This window comes from Lontra canadensis, unplaced genomic scaffold (genome assembly GCF_010015895.1).
Source record: "Lontra canadensis isolate GAN:19392208 unplaced genomic scaffold, GSC_riverotter_1.0 scaffold65, whole genome shotgun sequence".
Lineage (NCBI taxonomy): Eukaryota > Metazoa > Chordata > Mammalia > Carnivora > Mustelidae > Lontra > Lontra canadensis.
This window is the reverse complement of record NW_022631059.1, coordinates 5,408,534-5,420,798: the sequence shown is the minus strand read 5'-3', so window position 1 is coordinate 5,420,798 and position 12,265 is coordinate 5,408,534. Positions and strand designations below refer to the sequence as shown.

At 55.8% G+C, this 12,265-nt stretch overlaps 1 protein-coding gene across 1 annotated transcript in view; it reads right to left on the bottom strand.

Annotated features, from left to right (window-relative positions):
- The window catches only part of BMP7 (bone morphogenetic protein 7), an 86,160-nt gene that overhangs the window by 26,953 nt on the left and 46,942 nt on the right, over positions 1–12,265 (bottom strand). Inside the window, exon 3 of the mRNA XM_032878918.1 lies at positions 318–466. Coding sequence (XP_032734809.1) covers positions 318–466 — 149 coding nt within the window. The remainder of the gene's footprint in view (positions 1–317; positions 467–12,265) is intronic.

Below are 12,265 nucleotides of genomic sequence, written 5' to 3'. Positions count from 1 at the left end.
GGCACAGCGCTGGTTCTAGCAGGCTTGGGAGGGACCAGAGTCTGCGTTTCCAAGACGATGCTGACCCTGCTGGTGCGGGACCTCACTCTGCACGGGGCCCCACCCGACCCAGCTGTGGCCAACCGTGTAACCATCTCTTGCAAAGGGGGTGGTGTTACTTTTGCTTGGGATCGAAAGGCCGGACGGTGATCGAAAGGCTGGTCGGGTCTGGGGGGCCCTGTTCTGACGGAAGCAGGCATAAGCTTGCCGGGCTCCTGCGTGATTCCAGGAGCACGGGGGCTGCGTTAGAAGCAGGGAGGTGGTGGCCAGACACCTACCGTCCAAGGTCTCCACGCAGAGCTGCAGGCCCAGATTGTGCCGTGGGTTGACCACCCAGTGGTTGCTGGTGGCGGTGATGTCGAACACCAGCCAGCCTTCCTCTGAGGCCCAGAGCGTGCGGCTGTCCAGCAGGAACAGGTCTGACTCCCTGAAAAAGAGGAGAGACCCAGGCTCCAGGTCAGCAAGCCATGGCTCTGTCACCCTTTCACCGGCCAGCCGCTGTTGGAGAGAAGGACCATGTGGAGTATGGGAGGCAGGAGGAGGGCCACCAGGCTCCCAAAAGTGGGTGCATCAGAGCAAGATCCAGGCCTAGAGACACCCTCATAGCTGTGATGGGGAAAGGGAGTGTGGAAGAGGCATAAGGAGATACACACAGCGGACAAGGAGCTGCTCCGAGGCAAACTCACCCTTCACACATGTTAGGTGGCACACCGATGGGACAGGGGACAGTATGGCAGGAATTTATAGCCTCTGTGCTGCTGGGAGTCTCGGGGAGGAAGCCCACACTTGTTAGATTACTCACCATGTGCCAGATACTGCCCCGAGAATTCTACACACATTATCTCATTCAATTCTCACGACCCTACAGGATAGTGAGACTATCATCTCCACGGACTATGGGGAGGCCATGACTTGCCCCGGGTCATTTAGCCAGGATGCTACGGAGTTAGGGTGTGAGCTCAGGTAACGGAGCACCAGTGAAAAGGCTCTTCATTTCCAGGCCATGCAACTTCTTCATAAGCCCTCCAAGCATTAGGAGCTGAACTCCTAGACTGACATAATTTACAGAGATAACCCTTTAATCCTCTTTTTCTCACATTTTGCAGTAGCAAAAAAAACTACAAATGTCATTGTAGTGTATGGAAGATGGATGGGTGGGGATGAGAGGATGGGAGGGTGGATGGATGGGTGGGTGGGTGGATGGAAGGATGGGTCTGTGGGCGAGAAGAGAGTGGGTGGATGGATGGAAGGATGGGTGTGTGGAAGACAGGATGGGTAGGTGGATGGGTGGATGTATGGGAAGATGGATGGGTGGGTGGGTAGATAAGTAGGTGGATAGGTGGGTAGATGGTTGGTGGATGGATGGAGGGATGGATGGGCAGTTGGGTGGGTGGGTGGGCAGGTAGATGGGTGGATGGAGGGATGGTTGGGTGAATGGGTAGCTGGAGGGGTGGATAGTTGGGTACGTGAATGGGTGGTTGGGTGGACGGGTGGTTGGGTGGATAGGTTGGTGAATTTTTACCTTTGTGATAGAATTCTAGTATACAAGGTCTCGTAACATCTTGCGCAGTTTTACTTAGAAACATTTGAAGTTTCAATATTTTGAGTCTTCAATAATCAGTTAAAGTATTTGAGCCCACCCCCCATTGTGCCAGACACCGGGGTACAACGGTGAACAACATCTAAACCCCCTGCCCCAGGACATTGACCATCTCCACCCTGTCAGATCTGGAGTGATCTAATTTTCCGGGGAATTACGGTGAATTTTCTCTGACTACTGAGCACTTACCATGCGCCAGGCTCTGGGTTAAAATGCCTGACCAGCATCATGTCAGCACTGCATCCTTACGACAAGTCTGTGAGGAGAATATTAGGGTGCAGACCCCAAAACTGAGGCTTTGAAAGGCCCAGTTGTTTGCCTGGGGTGACTAGGGTTCCCTGTGGGCTAAGACAGAGCCAAGACAGGGCTGACATCCAGGGAGACGGCCTGCAAGCCCACGCCTGCCACCACCCAGCAACACAGTTCTTCTGGACACTACCTCTGCTGACCTGTGACTACCGGCATTTCAGAGCCTCTGGCAAATCGAACTCACTGTGCTATAAGGCACTGAACCATGGGTTGGACACCAAGGAGCAGGTGCCCCCCAGGACGAGGCACACATTTCCTATCGGCCCCGGTCCTCGATTCTCCTATTACCCATCACCCCATCATTCATCTCTACCATGTGCCCTGGAGGCTCCACATTTGTGAGGTTGCCGAACTGTAATTCTGCTGCCTGCCGTAACACACGGACGTCTACCAGTCACCTTCGTGTGTGCAGGCGTCGTGAGAAGGCACGCAGAAAATAAAGCAGTAATTTGAGCCAGCGTTCAAATTTACTTGAACGCAGAGCCCACTGGAAATGTACGGGGAGAGTCCCAGGTCCTCAGAGAGGCGGACAGAGGGATGGAGAACCAGCCTCTGCGAGAGAAGGAGCCAAGGCAGGTGAGAGGACGTCGGGCTGTCTTGCGGAGCACAGCTGTGGACGGCAGGAACCCGAGCTCTACTTCTCTCTGGGAATGGCTCCAGCCCAAAGTCTGAGAGCAGAGAGCCTAGCTGGCCGAGTCAAGGAGGTGCCCAGCCCTTGGCGGTGGGAGGTCAGGGCACTCCACGGGGATGGGACGGCCTCACCGGGACCACAAGACAGGAAGGGGGTTATCGGCATCCGTCTCGGCGAAAATCTCTTTGTAGGCGATACTCAACAATGGCCAGAACCTGACTGAGAAAATACCGAGTTCTATTATGCAACGTGTGGGAATGAACCGTGCCTGGGGATCTCCTAGCCAACACAGGACGTGTACTGTCCCCTCGCCGGTCCCTCTGAGCCCACTCCCCGCTCCTACACACAGAGAGGCTAGAAGATGCCAGAAGGAGCGATAGCTTTTTGGAGCCACAGAGGATATCGGAGACGCTAACTTGGCCCGTCCCGTCCCAGTGAAGAGTAACAGGATGGTCTTGCATGACCACATCACTTCCACTTCTTCCCTGGCCCCTGGACGGGCAGTTCCAGAACCGATTCGGGGGACACCTGTGCGGGTTTCCTGCCTCCAAGCAAGAGCTCCCTGCTGTCCTCATCTCCAGTGTCCATCATCCTCGACTCCCTCCGGCTACCAGGCACCGCCGGCACCGTCAACGAGCCATCAGCTGTTCTCAACAAATAACAGCGAGCAGAAACTCCGGCCCAAACCAGAACAGCTCCCCCGCTCAGACCGGCTCCCTGGGCCTCGCAGGAAGCGTCCATGCCACGGCCCAGAAGTCGCAAGCCTGGGTGGTGACCTTGCTGGAAAATGTTACTTGCCGGAAAATGTGACCAGATATCTGGGGAAGCCCTCATGGGCAGTAAAGCAACGAAGAGTACGTTGGGGCTCTCGAACAGCGAACGTCTTTCTTGCCAAACGATACTAAACCTTCTTATTACAGGCCATGACACTGAGCGCCAGATGGTACCGGCCCGCACTGACTCATCCTATGAATCAGCGGGAACGCACCGGCTCCCCTCCCCGGGGCCTCAGCCTGCGTTCTGTTCCAGGCCTGCTTGGAAGACGCAGAGCCGCATTCAAAGGCACTGAGGCAGGACACCCTTGGCGAGGCTGTGCTTCTGCACCCAAGGTCCAGGCCCACAGGAAAAGACAATGGAGGAATGACTCTGCAACCGAGTCTACAGGGACAGGTGGGAGAGTGGGCTCGTCTAGCTGTTGCCTTGAGCATCTCATTAGAGCACAGTGGTTCTCACACTGGGGAGGACCTCTGTGACATGTTATTTACCTTGAACACGTTGGCCCCCCTGACCCAGGCCAGGTGCAAGCAGAGGAGGGGAAGGCTCGGGGTGACGGTCCCCCAAGGAGCCCGACGGCACTCCCCCACCCTCAACCCTGCTGGAAATCCAGGTGCTTCCTTCAAGTCAGTGCTCTGGGACCCGCAACCGTAAGACAGTTGTTCTCATTTTACAGACGAGGACAGTGGGCCCTAGAGAAGTAAAGCACCACCCACGCTCAGTGACCTTAAAAGGGACAGAACCGGGTGCAGCATTGGAAGTCTGACTCCAGACCGTGAGCATGTGAGCCCTGTCCCTTCCTTAACTCACCTCTCACCAAAGGATAAGAGACACAGGAGGTGGCTGGATTCTGCGTGATGCCTCTTACTCTTACAACATTGTGTGGAGCAGAGAAAATGCTATAAAGTATGAGATCTGGATGCTGGCGAAGGGAGAGGAGAGTAGGTTGAGCCAGCAGATTGCTGGGCCTCAGTTTCCTCCTCTGTAAAGTGGGGTTAATGCCACCTTCTTGAGCAAGTGGGGAGACCCACGTGAAGACCAGCTTGGCAGCAAATCCTGATGGCTTGTCGGGACACGCTGCAGTTACAGCAGGCGCAGCAACAGGATCACGTTCCCTGCTCGATATGGATTCCCCAAATCCGCAAGTCAGTAGACCACATATCCATTCAAAGAACGTGCAGTTCGACTCCAAAGTTCATCTGACAGGATGGTCAGAGTCGTAGACTTTCTGCAAATGGGGCCACCCATCTTGGTACCCACAGGCAGCTCTCCCATGAATCAGTGGGGGCTGCTCCCCACCTCTGAAGTCTGGGCTGACCTTGCAACTTGCTGTGATCAGTAGGACCCAGTGGAAGAGAGGCCCCGCTCTGTCCGAGGGTTAGCAATTCTGTTTTTGCTCTCTGGGAAGCTAGCCGTGGATCCCGAAATTGGACTTCTGTGCTAAGAAAGAGACTGCTGGAAGGGGGCAGAGGCCACGGGGGAAGAGGGTCTAGAAAAGAGAGAGAAAGAAACCCAGCCAGCCCCCAGATGAGCTGCCAGCTTCATCACTGACCACAGCAGATGCTGTAGAAAGTGCAAGAACCTCAATTAGTGTCCTAATTGAGTCCTGCCCAAATTTCTGAGCAACAAAATGACTGTTGAGTTACACGGTGTTGGGGTAGTCTGTCCTTCACAGAGACAGAACCCAAACTATGGTTACGCCGTTTATCACCGAAAAACTAAGAGCCACCTACTAAGAAACACTGGTAAGACATGGTGGTATGTACAAGCTTCCATACAGATCAACACTTCCTGATGTGGGGGATTCCTGATGATAGGGTGTTAAGTGAAAAGGCTTTATGAAACAGAATGCGTGGCATGTACGTTTCTGGAGAAATACAAAATGCTAAAAAATGGTGAAAAGAAGGGGCACCTGGGTGGCTCAGTGGGTTAAGCTGCTGCCTTCGGCTCAGGTCATGATCTCAGGGTCCGAGGATCGAGTCCCGCATCGGGCTCTCTGCTCAGCAGGGAGCCTGCTTCCTCCTCTCTCTCTCTCTATCTGCCTCTCCGTCTACTTGTGATCTCTGTCTGTCAAATAAATAAATAAAATCTTTAAAAAAAATGGTGAAAAGAAGAAATAGAAAATTGGAGACGCACAACATAACAGAAATGAAAAGTCTTTCTCACCCCCGATCCCCAAATGGTTTTGTACTGTGTTTTTACCCAAATTGCCAGAGTATCAACAGACAATTCCTGTTTGTACAAATTGGGCAAGAAAACGGGAGAGGACGAGGTGGGGAAATCTAGTCCGCCATGGCCTCCAACAACGGACACAGCCAATGGGAACAGACATCTCTATAAAGATACACGCATGGCCAGGGAGCCCACAAAAGGAGGATCAGCATCGTCAGTCACCAGGGAAACGCAACTGGGAACCACAGTAAGATAGCACTTTCTCCCACCGGATGGCTAAAACCAAAACAGACAGTAACAGGTGCTAACGAGGATACCCAGTAACTGGATTGCTCGTACACTTCTCGTGGGACTGGGAAATGCTGTCGCTGCTTTGGACAATGGTCTGGCAGTTTCCCGAAAGGTGAAACACAGAGCTACAATTTGGGGTAATTTTACCACCCAACAGAAATAAAAAATAGGTCCACGCAAAATCTTACACACAGATGTTCATAGCAGCATTATTCATAATAGTCTTGAAAAGCAGAAACAACCCAAATATCCATGCTCCGATAAATGCATGGACAAAGTATGGTAAATCCACACAACGGGAAATTATTGGGCAGTAAGAAGGAATCTTCAAGCGACACCCGGTACTACACAGATAAACTCGGAAATCATTATGCCGAGTTCAAGAAAGCAGACACGAGACCGTGTCAGGTGCGAGTCCATTTCTATGAAATGTCCAGAGAAGCAAATTTACAGAGACAGAAAGCTCAGTAGTTGCCAGTGGCTGGGAGGGGACGCCTGGGGGGAAGGTGAGTGCTAACAGGCATGGAGTTTCCTTTTGGGCTAATGAAAATGTGGAATAGGGGTGCTGGTCCCATAGCTTGAAATAGACTAATAAAGCCACTGAGCCACTTTACAAGGGTAAACTGTATACTCTGTGAATTATATCTCAATAAAGCTTTATTTTTGAAACGGATAAAGCCAACTGAAGCCTGAAATACAGAACACAGAGCCATTACGCCATAACACGTTGTCTCCTCTGCCCGAGTTCATCAACAGCGTCTAATTCAGTGGGCACCTGCCGTTTCTGAAAGAAGCAAGATTGACACGGGACAACCTATTCCCACGCTCCACCGGACCGGCATGATGACCCCGAGGGGAGGGAGGTGGCCCAGCTCGCCGGCCCCTTCCATGGGTGCAGACCACGTGCCTGCCCCTCCAGGCTCGCGGAGGGGCTGCAGAGCTGGGATGCAAATGTGGCCTGCCTTGCCTCACCTTCTCCAGCTGCTCCCGATGAAAGCAGCAGCCTTGAGACCCCGAAGGTCAATGGCTCTCCTGAAACCGAGCTTGCCCCAAAGCCCTGCTCTCTGTGAGGCATGAACCGCCGGTGACCCCAATGTCGTGGCACGGAGGGGTGTTAATATTTAACCACCAGCCTGGGAACAGGGAGTTGCTGGGGCTGGCGGCCTCCTGCTCCCAGGGACAACCCTGAGAAAGCTGAAAGCTAACCCACAGGGAGAAGCAGGAGGGCGGCCCACCACCACGAGAGCTGGTTTCCAGCACCTCCCAGCCCACCTCCCCGGAAAGTTCCACAACACTGGAAAAGTGGGTATTTTTAAGTCTCCAGCGTGGGAAGGTGGAAAAGTCCTTTTATTTTTTTTTTCCCCTCGGGCTCCTTAGAAATGATTCAGAGACAGATCTCAAGGGCCTTCACCATGACCCACTCCCAGAGCGGGATGATCCCACATGAGATGCGGGGAGCCCCTCCCAGACCGGAGCCTCCGGAAGATCAGTGCGCCATTCAAACCAGCCCCAATCGGGACAGCCCCAGAACTCGCAAACCAGGCAGCTTAGAAGTCTAAGGGTTTCTCTGGGCCGGTGCACCCCAGGCAGGAGCAGGAGCCCCAGGGAACAGAAAACCCAGCCAGGCCCCACCCCGTCCCCAGTGCCCATGGCCTCATCACTGGAGAGAGTCCCCATCCCAAAGCCACGTGGGGACGAAGCCTCCTTCCCCCTTCTGCCTGAGGGTCCCAGTAGTCTGGGGTCTTAAGAGCTGAACAGAGCCTGGGATATCTGCTCCCACTGGTTCAATTTTCAGCTGGGGAGGCCAGACCTGGTGCTCGGGCCACCAGTGGCCACACGTGAATAGCCAATTCTGGGCCTCCGTCTCAGGTGGTATGACAGAAAACAGTCTCTCACCATTCCAGCCTGAGACCCGGCTTGACAGTCATCCCCCCACCCCCACCCCCACCCCCACCCCTCGTCCCTCAGACACAGCCCATCACCTTTGGGGAGCACCCATGGCCGGGGCTTGGAAGGGCCACACCTGGAGGTACCCAGGGTTTCTGCAGGAGGCCTGGCTGGCATCGAGGGGCCCAGTACCCAACACTGAGGCCTGGGAGCGCTCCTGCCACCCCGCTTGAGCGAGTGACATTCTCTTACCTAATCCTCCTTCCTCCAACAGGACACATAGGGTCAGGACCCCCGCTTTATAGGTGAGACAGTAAAGGGGTCGAGAGGTTAGGAAACTGTCCTCAGCAAGGGAGTGGCAGGCCCCAGATAGGAAGTGACATGGAGCCACCCTTCTTTCCCACTGGGACCCTCCCCCGACCAAGGAATCCTCCCAGGAGTTAGAGCGTGTGGAGAGAATCCAACAGAACGTGGCTGGCCCCGGGCCAAGTGACCCCCATCCAAGAAAGAGAAATGAATTTCTGACTATGTGCAGAATCACACACACACCCCAGAAGCCCACATCCTACCCCCAGAACCTGTGACTTGTCGAGTCAAGGGGGCTCTGTTGATGTGATTTAGGGGCCCCTGTCGTCCCCGGGGTCCCTATAAGGCAAAGAGGGTGACGCGCCAACCAGAGACAGAGGTGTGAGGACAGAAGCAGTGTCACAGGGACGTGACTGCTAGCCGGAGGCCGTGAGCCAAGGGATGAGGGTGGCTTCTGGAAGCTGGAAAAGACAAGGCGACAGATTGTCCCCCCTGGAGCGTCCAGAAGGGGCTCAGCCCTGACACACCTTCAGAGTAATTCAGTGAGATCCGTCTAGAACTTCCGACCCCCACAGACATAACATGATGAACGAACAGGTGCTGTCTCAAGCCACTAGATTTGTGATTTGTCACAACAGCCAGCCGTAGGAACGAATGGAGTTTCATTCCTGAAACCAGCCCCCAGGTCTCAGGTGCTCTGTGAGGAGCCAGACGTGGGCTCAGACTCCCGATGAGCCAAATGCATCACCCAGTGAGGGCTGTTAGAGCCCAATCAGGGGGCAGGAGGAGAGGAAGGAGTCCTCCAGGGCAGCAGAGGAAGAAAAGCAGTCCAGGGTCTCCTGGGGCAGGTCAGAGGGATGGGCAGAGCTAATGCAGCCAGGAGGGCAGGAAGGGCATTCCAGCTGAGGGAACAGAGGATGCAAAGCAAGGTGAGAGAGGGGAGGGGAGCCTGCAGCCAAGGGAAGGTTCTGGTCCAAAGAGAACGGGGAAGCTGGGGTCAGAGTCTTCAGCAGGGGTTACCAGCAGACTCCCCTCCCTCACCCCCACCCCCCGGCCCTCTGGAACACTGCAGGGCTGGACACTTTAAATCTCCGCACACTGCACTACGGCGGGGCCTCGAGAACATGCCCCAGAAGACAGAGCAGGAGCGAGCGCAGTGGGGAACCCCCAGCTTTCCCGGGCTGACGTGATGTCACGGAGGGGGAGCAGGCATGCTGCTGCTCGGCCCAGGATGAGTCAGGCTGGGAAGCCAGCAGCCCCCGTGCACCTGGAGTCGGACCAGCACGCACACACCAGGCCCGCAGGGGTGCTGGGAAGGAGATCAAAGGGCCCGGGGGGAAGTCAGGCGTGGCGCCACGGGGAGTGCCCCTCCAGGGCCCCAGGCTGGGGCGGACCCAGCCCAGGTCCCCAGCACCCCACCTGTGGCTCCAGGGAATGCGCTGCCCTTCTACCAAGTCACCCAAACAGTCCCCGGCGTCCCCGGGACAGGAAGATGAAGTCAGGGAGGTCCGAGGCTTTTTTTAAACACGCTTTCTTTAAGACTACGCATATCCAGGAAGGCTAAAATTAAGTCATTTGGGAGGAAGGTGGAAAAATACACAAAGAAGCATGGTACCCCCCGCCCAGGGCCGGAGCATGAGTCGCCAGCCCACGGTTTCCCCACCCCAGAACCATCTGTCTGTCTGTCTGACCGTCTCTCTCTCCCTCCTCCCTTCCCGCCCCTGCCCCTTCGTCTGGGCATTCACGGGACAGTCAACAACACTCCTGTCTACAGTCTAGGAGGCCCATGTTGTCAAAAGTCAGGAAGCAGATCAGCAACCATTAAGGTCGGGGCCTCAGTTTCCCCATCTGCAAGAGGAAGGGTCTGAAATTTACCAAGGTCTCGAAAACTGCCTCCATTAATTGAATACTCAAGAGAGGAAAATGAGATGGTCAAGAATGAAAAAGCTCTGTGTTCGAATAAGGGTGGAATGCACCACATCACCCCTCCTTGAGAAATTTCAGAATGTTCATTAGTTCTTTAAAGGCTCTGAGAAGTCCTGCTGCAAAGGAGTTCTACTCTGGTTCGCATGTGATAAAGAGGCTCTCAAACATGTGCGTGCCCATGGGTCCTGGAGGCAGGTAGTGGACAAGGAGGAGCAGAGCTAAAAATAGAAGGTTCTCCCCTATCGGGGATGCAGCAACCGGCAGAAGAAAACAATCAAGAGGTCTGAGTGAAGTCCAGAATCCTCTTTGTGAAGAAGCCCCCTGGTTGGTCCTTGGGTCACACTTTGGGTGGGCAGGGACGTACGTATTGTAACACAAGGCTTTGGGTCTTAGGAAAGTTAAAGTAAAATCCCAGGGGAGTGACCCTGGGCAAGCCCACTCCTGTCCCTCAGCTTCTTTTATTTATAAAATGGGTTAACTATGAGGACTGTTCTCAAATGGATTAAATGGGATGACAGAGTCAGGAGGGCCCAGCCAGTGTCCAAGGCCCGTGGCTCTGGGCTGGAGCACACCTCAAAGGCAGTGTGAAACTCCCCCCGCCCCCCGATTTGAGCTGCCTCAGCCCCAAAGCAGGGAGCTCACAGCCCAGTGGGACCCTCACTTAGGATGCAACGATCTTGGAACAGGCCTGGCTCCTGTACTGAGAGGGGCCTGCTGATTGCCACGACAGCTGCGAGGCAGGGGCTGTGGCCCTTTCCACGGGTGGGAGGCGAAGAAGGTTCAGGGAAGCCAGCAATGGTTCTGGTGGTGGAGGGAGAGCTGCCACCAGGAGGAACCCCGGGGGCCCCTACTTCCACCCTTCCTGACCCGACCTCCCCAGTCCCCAGCAACCTGCGAGGCCTTCAGAGCCTCGTTATCTGAGTAGGTGACTGCTCTGCCTTCAACCCTTTATTAGCTCTTAGAACAAAAAGCCCAGAGTCCCTAACGTGCTCCCCCTGCCTCCCCGACACCCCCTGTCATCCCACACTCCTCCTGCCCGGCCCCACGGCTCCAGCCTCCCCTGCCTCCCTTCAGGCCCGTCTGGGCGGGGCCTCCACCTACACCGGCCCCCGCAACACTGTCCCCCGCTCTTTGATCTCCATCACACCTGCGCCTCCTTCGGCCCCCCAGGGAAGCTTCCACGGACACCCGAGAGGCACGTTGTCATGAGACACGCTCCGAGCCTCTCCTTTCCAGCGCTCGGGCTGGTGTTTAAATTTGTCTGCAGAGATCTTTGGAGCGTCCTCTTTCCCGACCAGGATTTTGAGCTCCGAGGCCACAAGAACCTGGCCTGCTTTGCCGGCCGCTGGCGTAGCCCGGGCACCGAACACACCGCGTGGCACGCAGCAGGTCTCAATTATCTGTTGAGCGAATGTGCTTGTGCCATCGGTGTGCTCCTACCAGCCCAGGGGGTGGTTTCTGGGCTCACGTCCTGTCGTCTGTGTTAGTAAAAAAGGAAAAGCAAATGTTTTCCTTTTTCGAGTGACTCTAGTGTTTTCAGCAACGGATTCACCCCCAGTTCCTAGGGCCTCAGGCCACTGCTTCCCCCTACCCCACTGCCCATGGGGGTGCCCGGTCCCGGCCACCGGTCAGCCCCAGGTCCTGCACAGCCCACCCTCCAGGCCTGCCTGTGCCCTCGGGGGGCTGCCAGATGACCCAAGCAGAGCCCCGGCGGGAAGCTGCCAGGGGTGTGGGCTTCATCCCTCCATGCCTGTGCCCTAGTCACCGCCAGCACCCACTCCTTCATCGGGATGTGTCTGGGGGAGCCAGGAGGACACGGATGGACAGGAAGCCACAGCTAGGAAGAAAGCCAATGGCCAATTGACTTTTGGCCCCAACTCTTGTTCCCCTTTGCTTCCGGTTCCAGGGTTTGGGCCCCCGAGCGGCCAGCAACTGGAGGCCCTGTCACTCTGTCCAACCGAGGCACAAGCCACACAGACACCAAAGGACGAGAGGTGAGACGTGCTGGTGACGTCAGTCACCAAAAGGTCTCGGGGTGGGGAGGGGGGCGGGGGGGCGGCTGCAGAGACACGGGGCCTGCTGGGGAGCACCGAGAGGCTTCGGAGGCGGCTCTGGAAACCCGCGACTGGGCGGCTGCGTCCACCTGGCACCGTGGAGGCGGGCGGGGGAGACTCCCCGGCCGGCAGACTCATCTCCCCAGCCCTTCTCCGGTTGCCCCATTTCCTCCAGCCTCCAGCGCCAGACCAAAATAGACCGAGGTCAAGGCTGCCTCTTCCACGCACACTCAGGGAATAAACAAACCAACACAAACACAGCTTTCACGCTGGTCG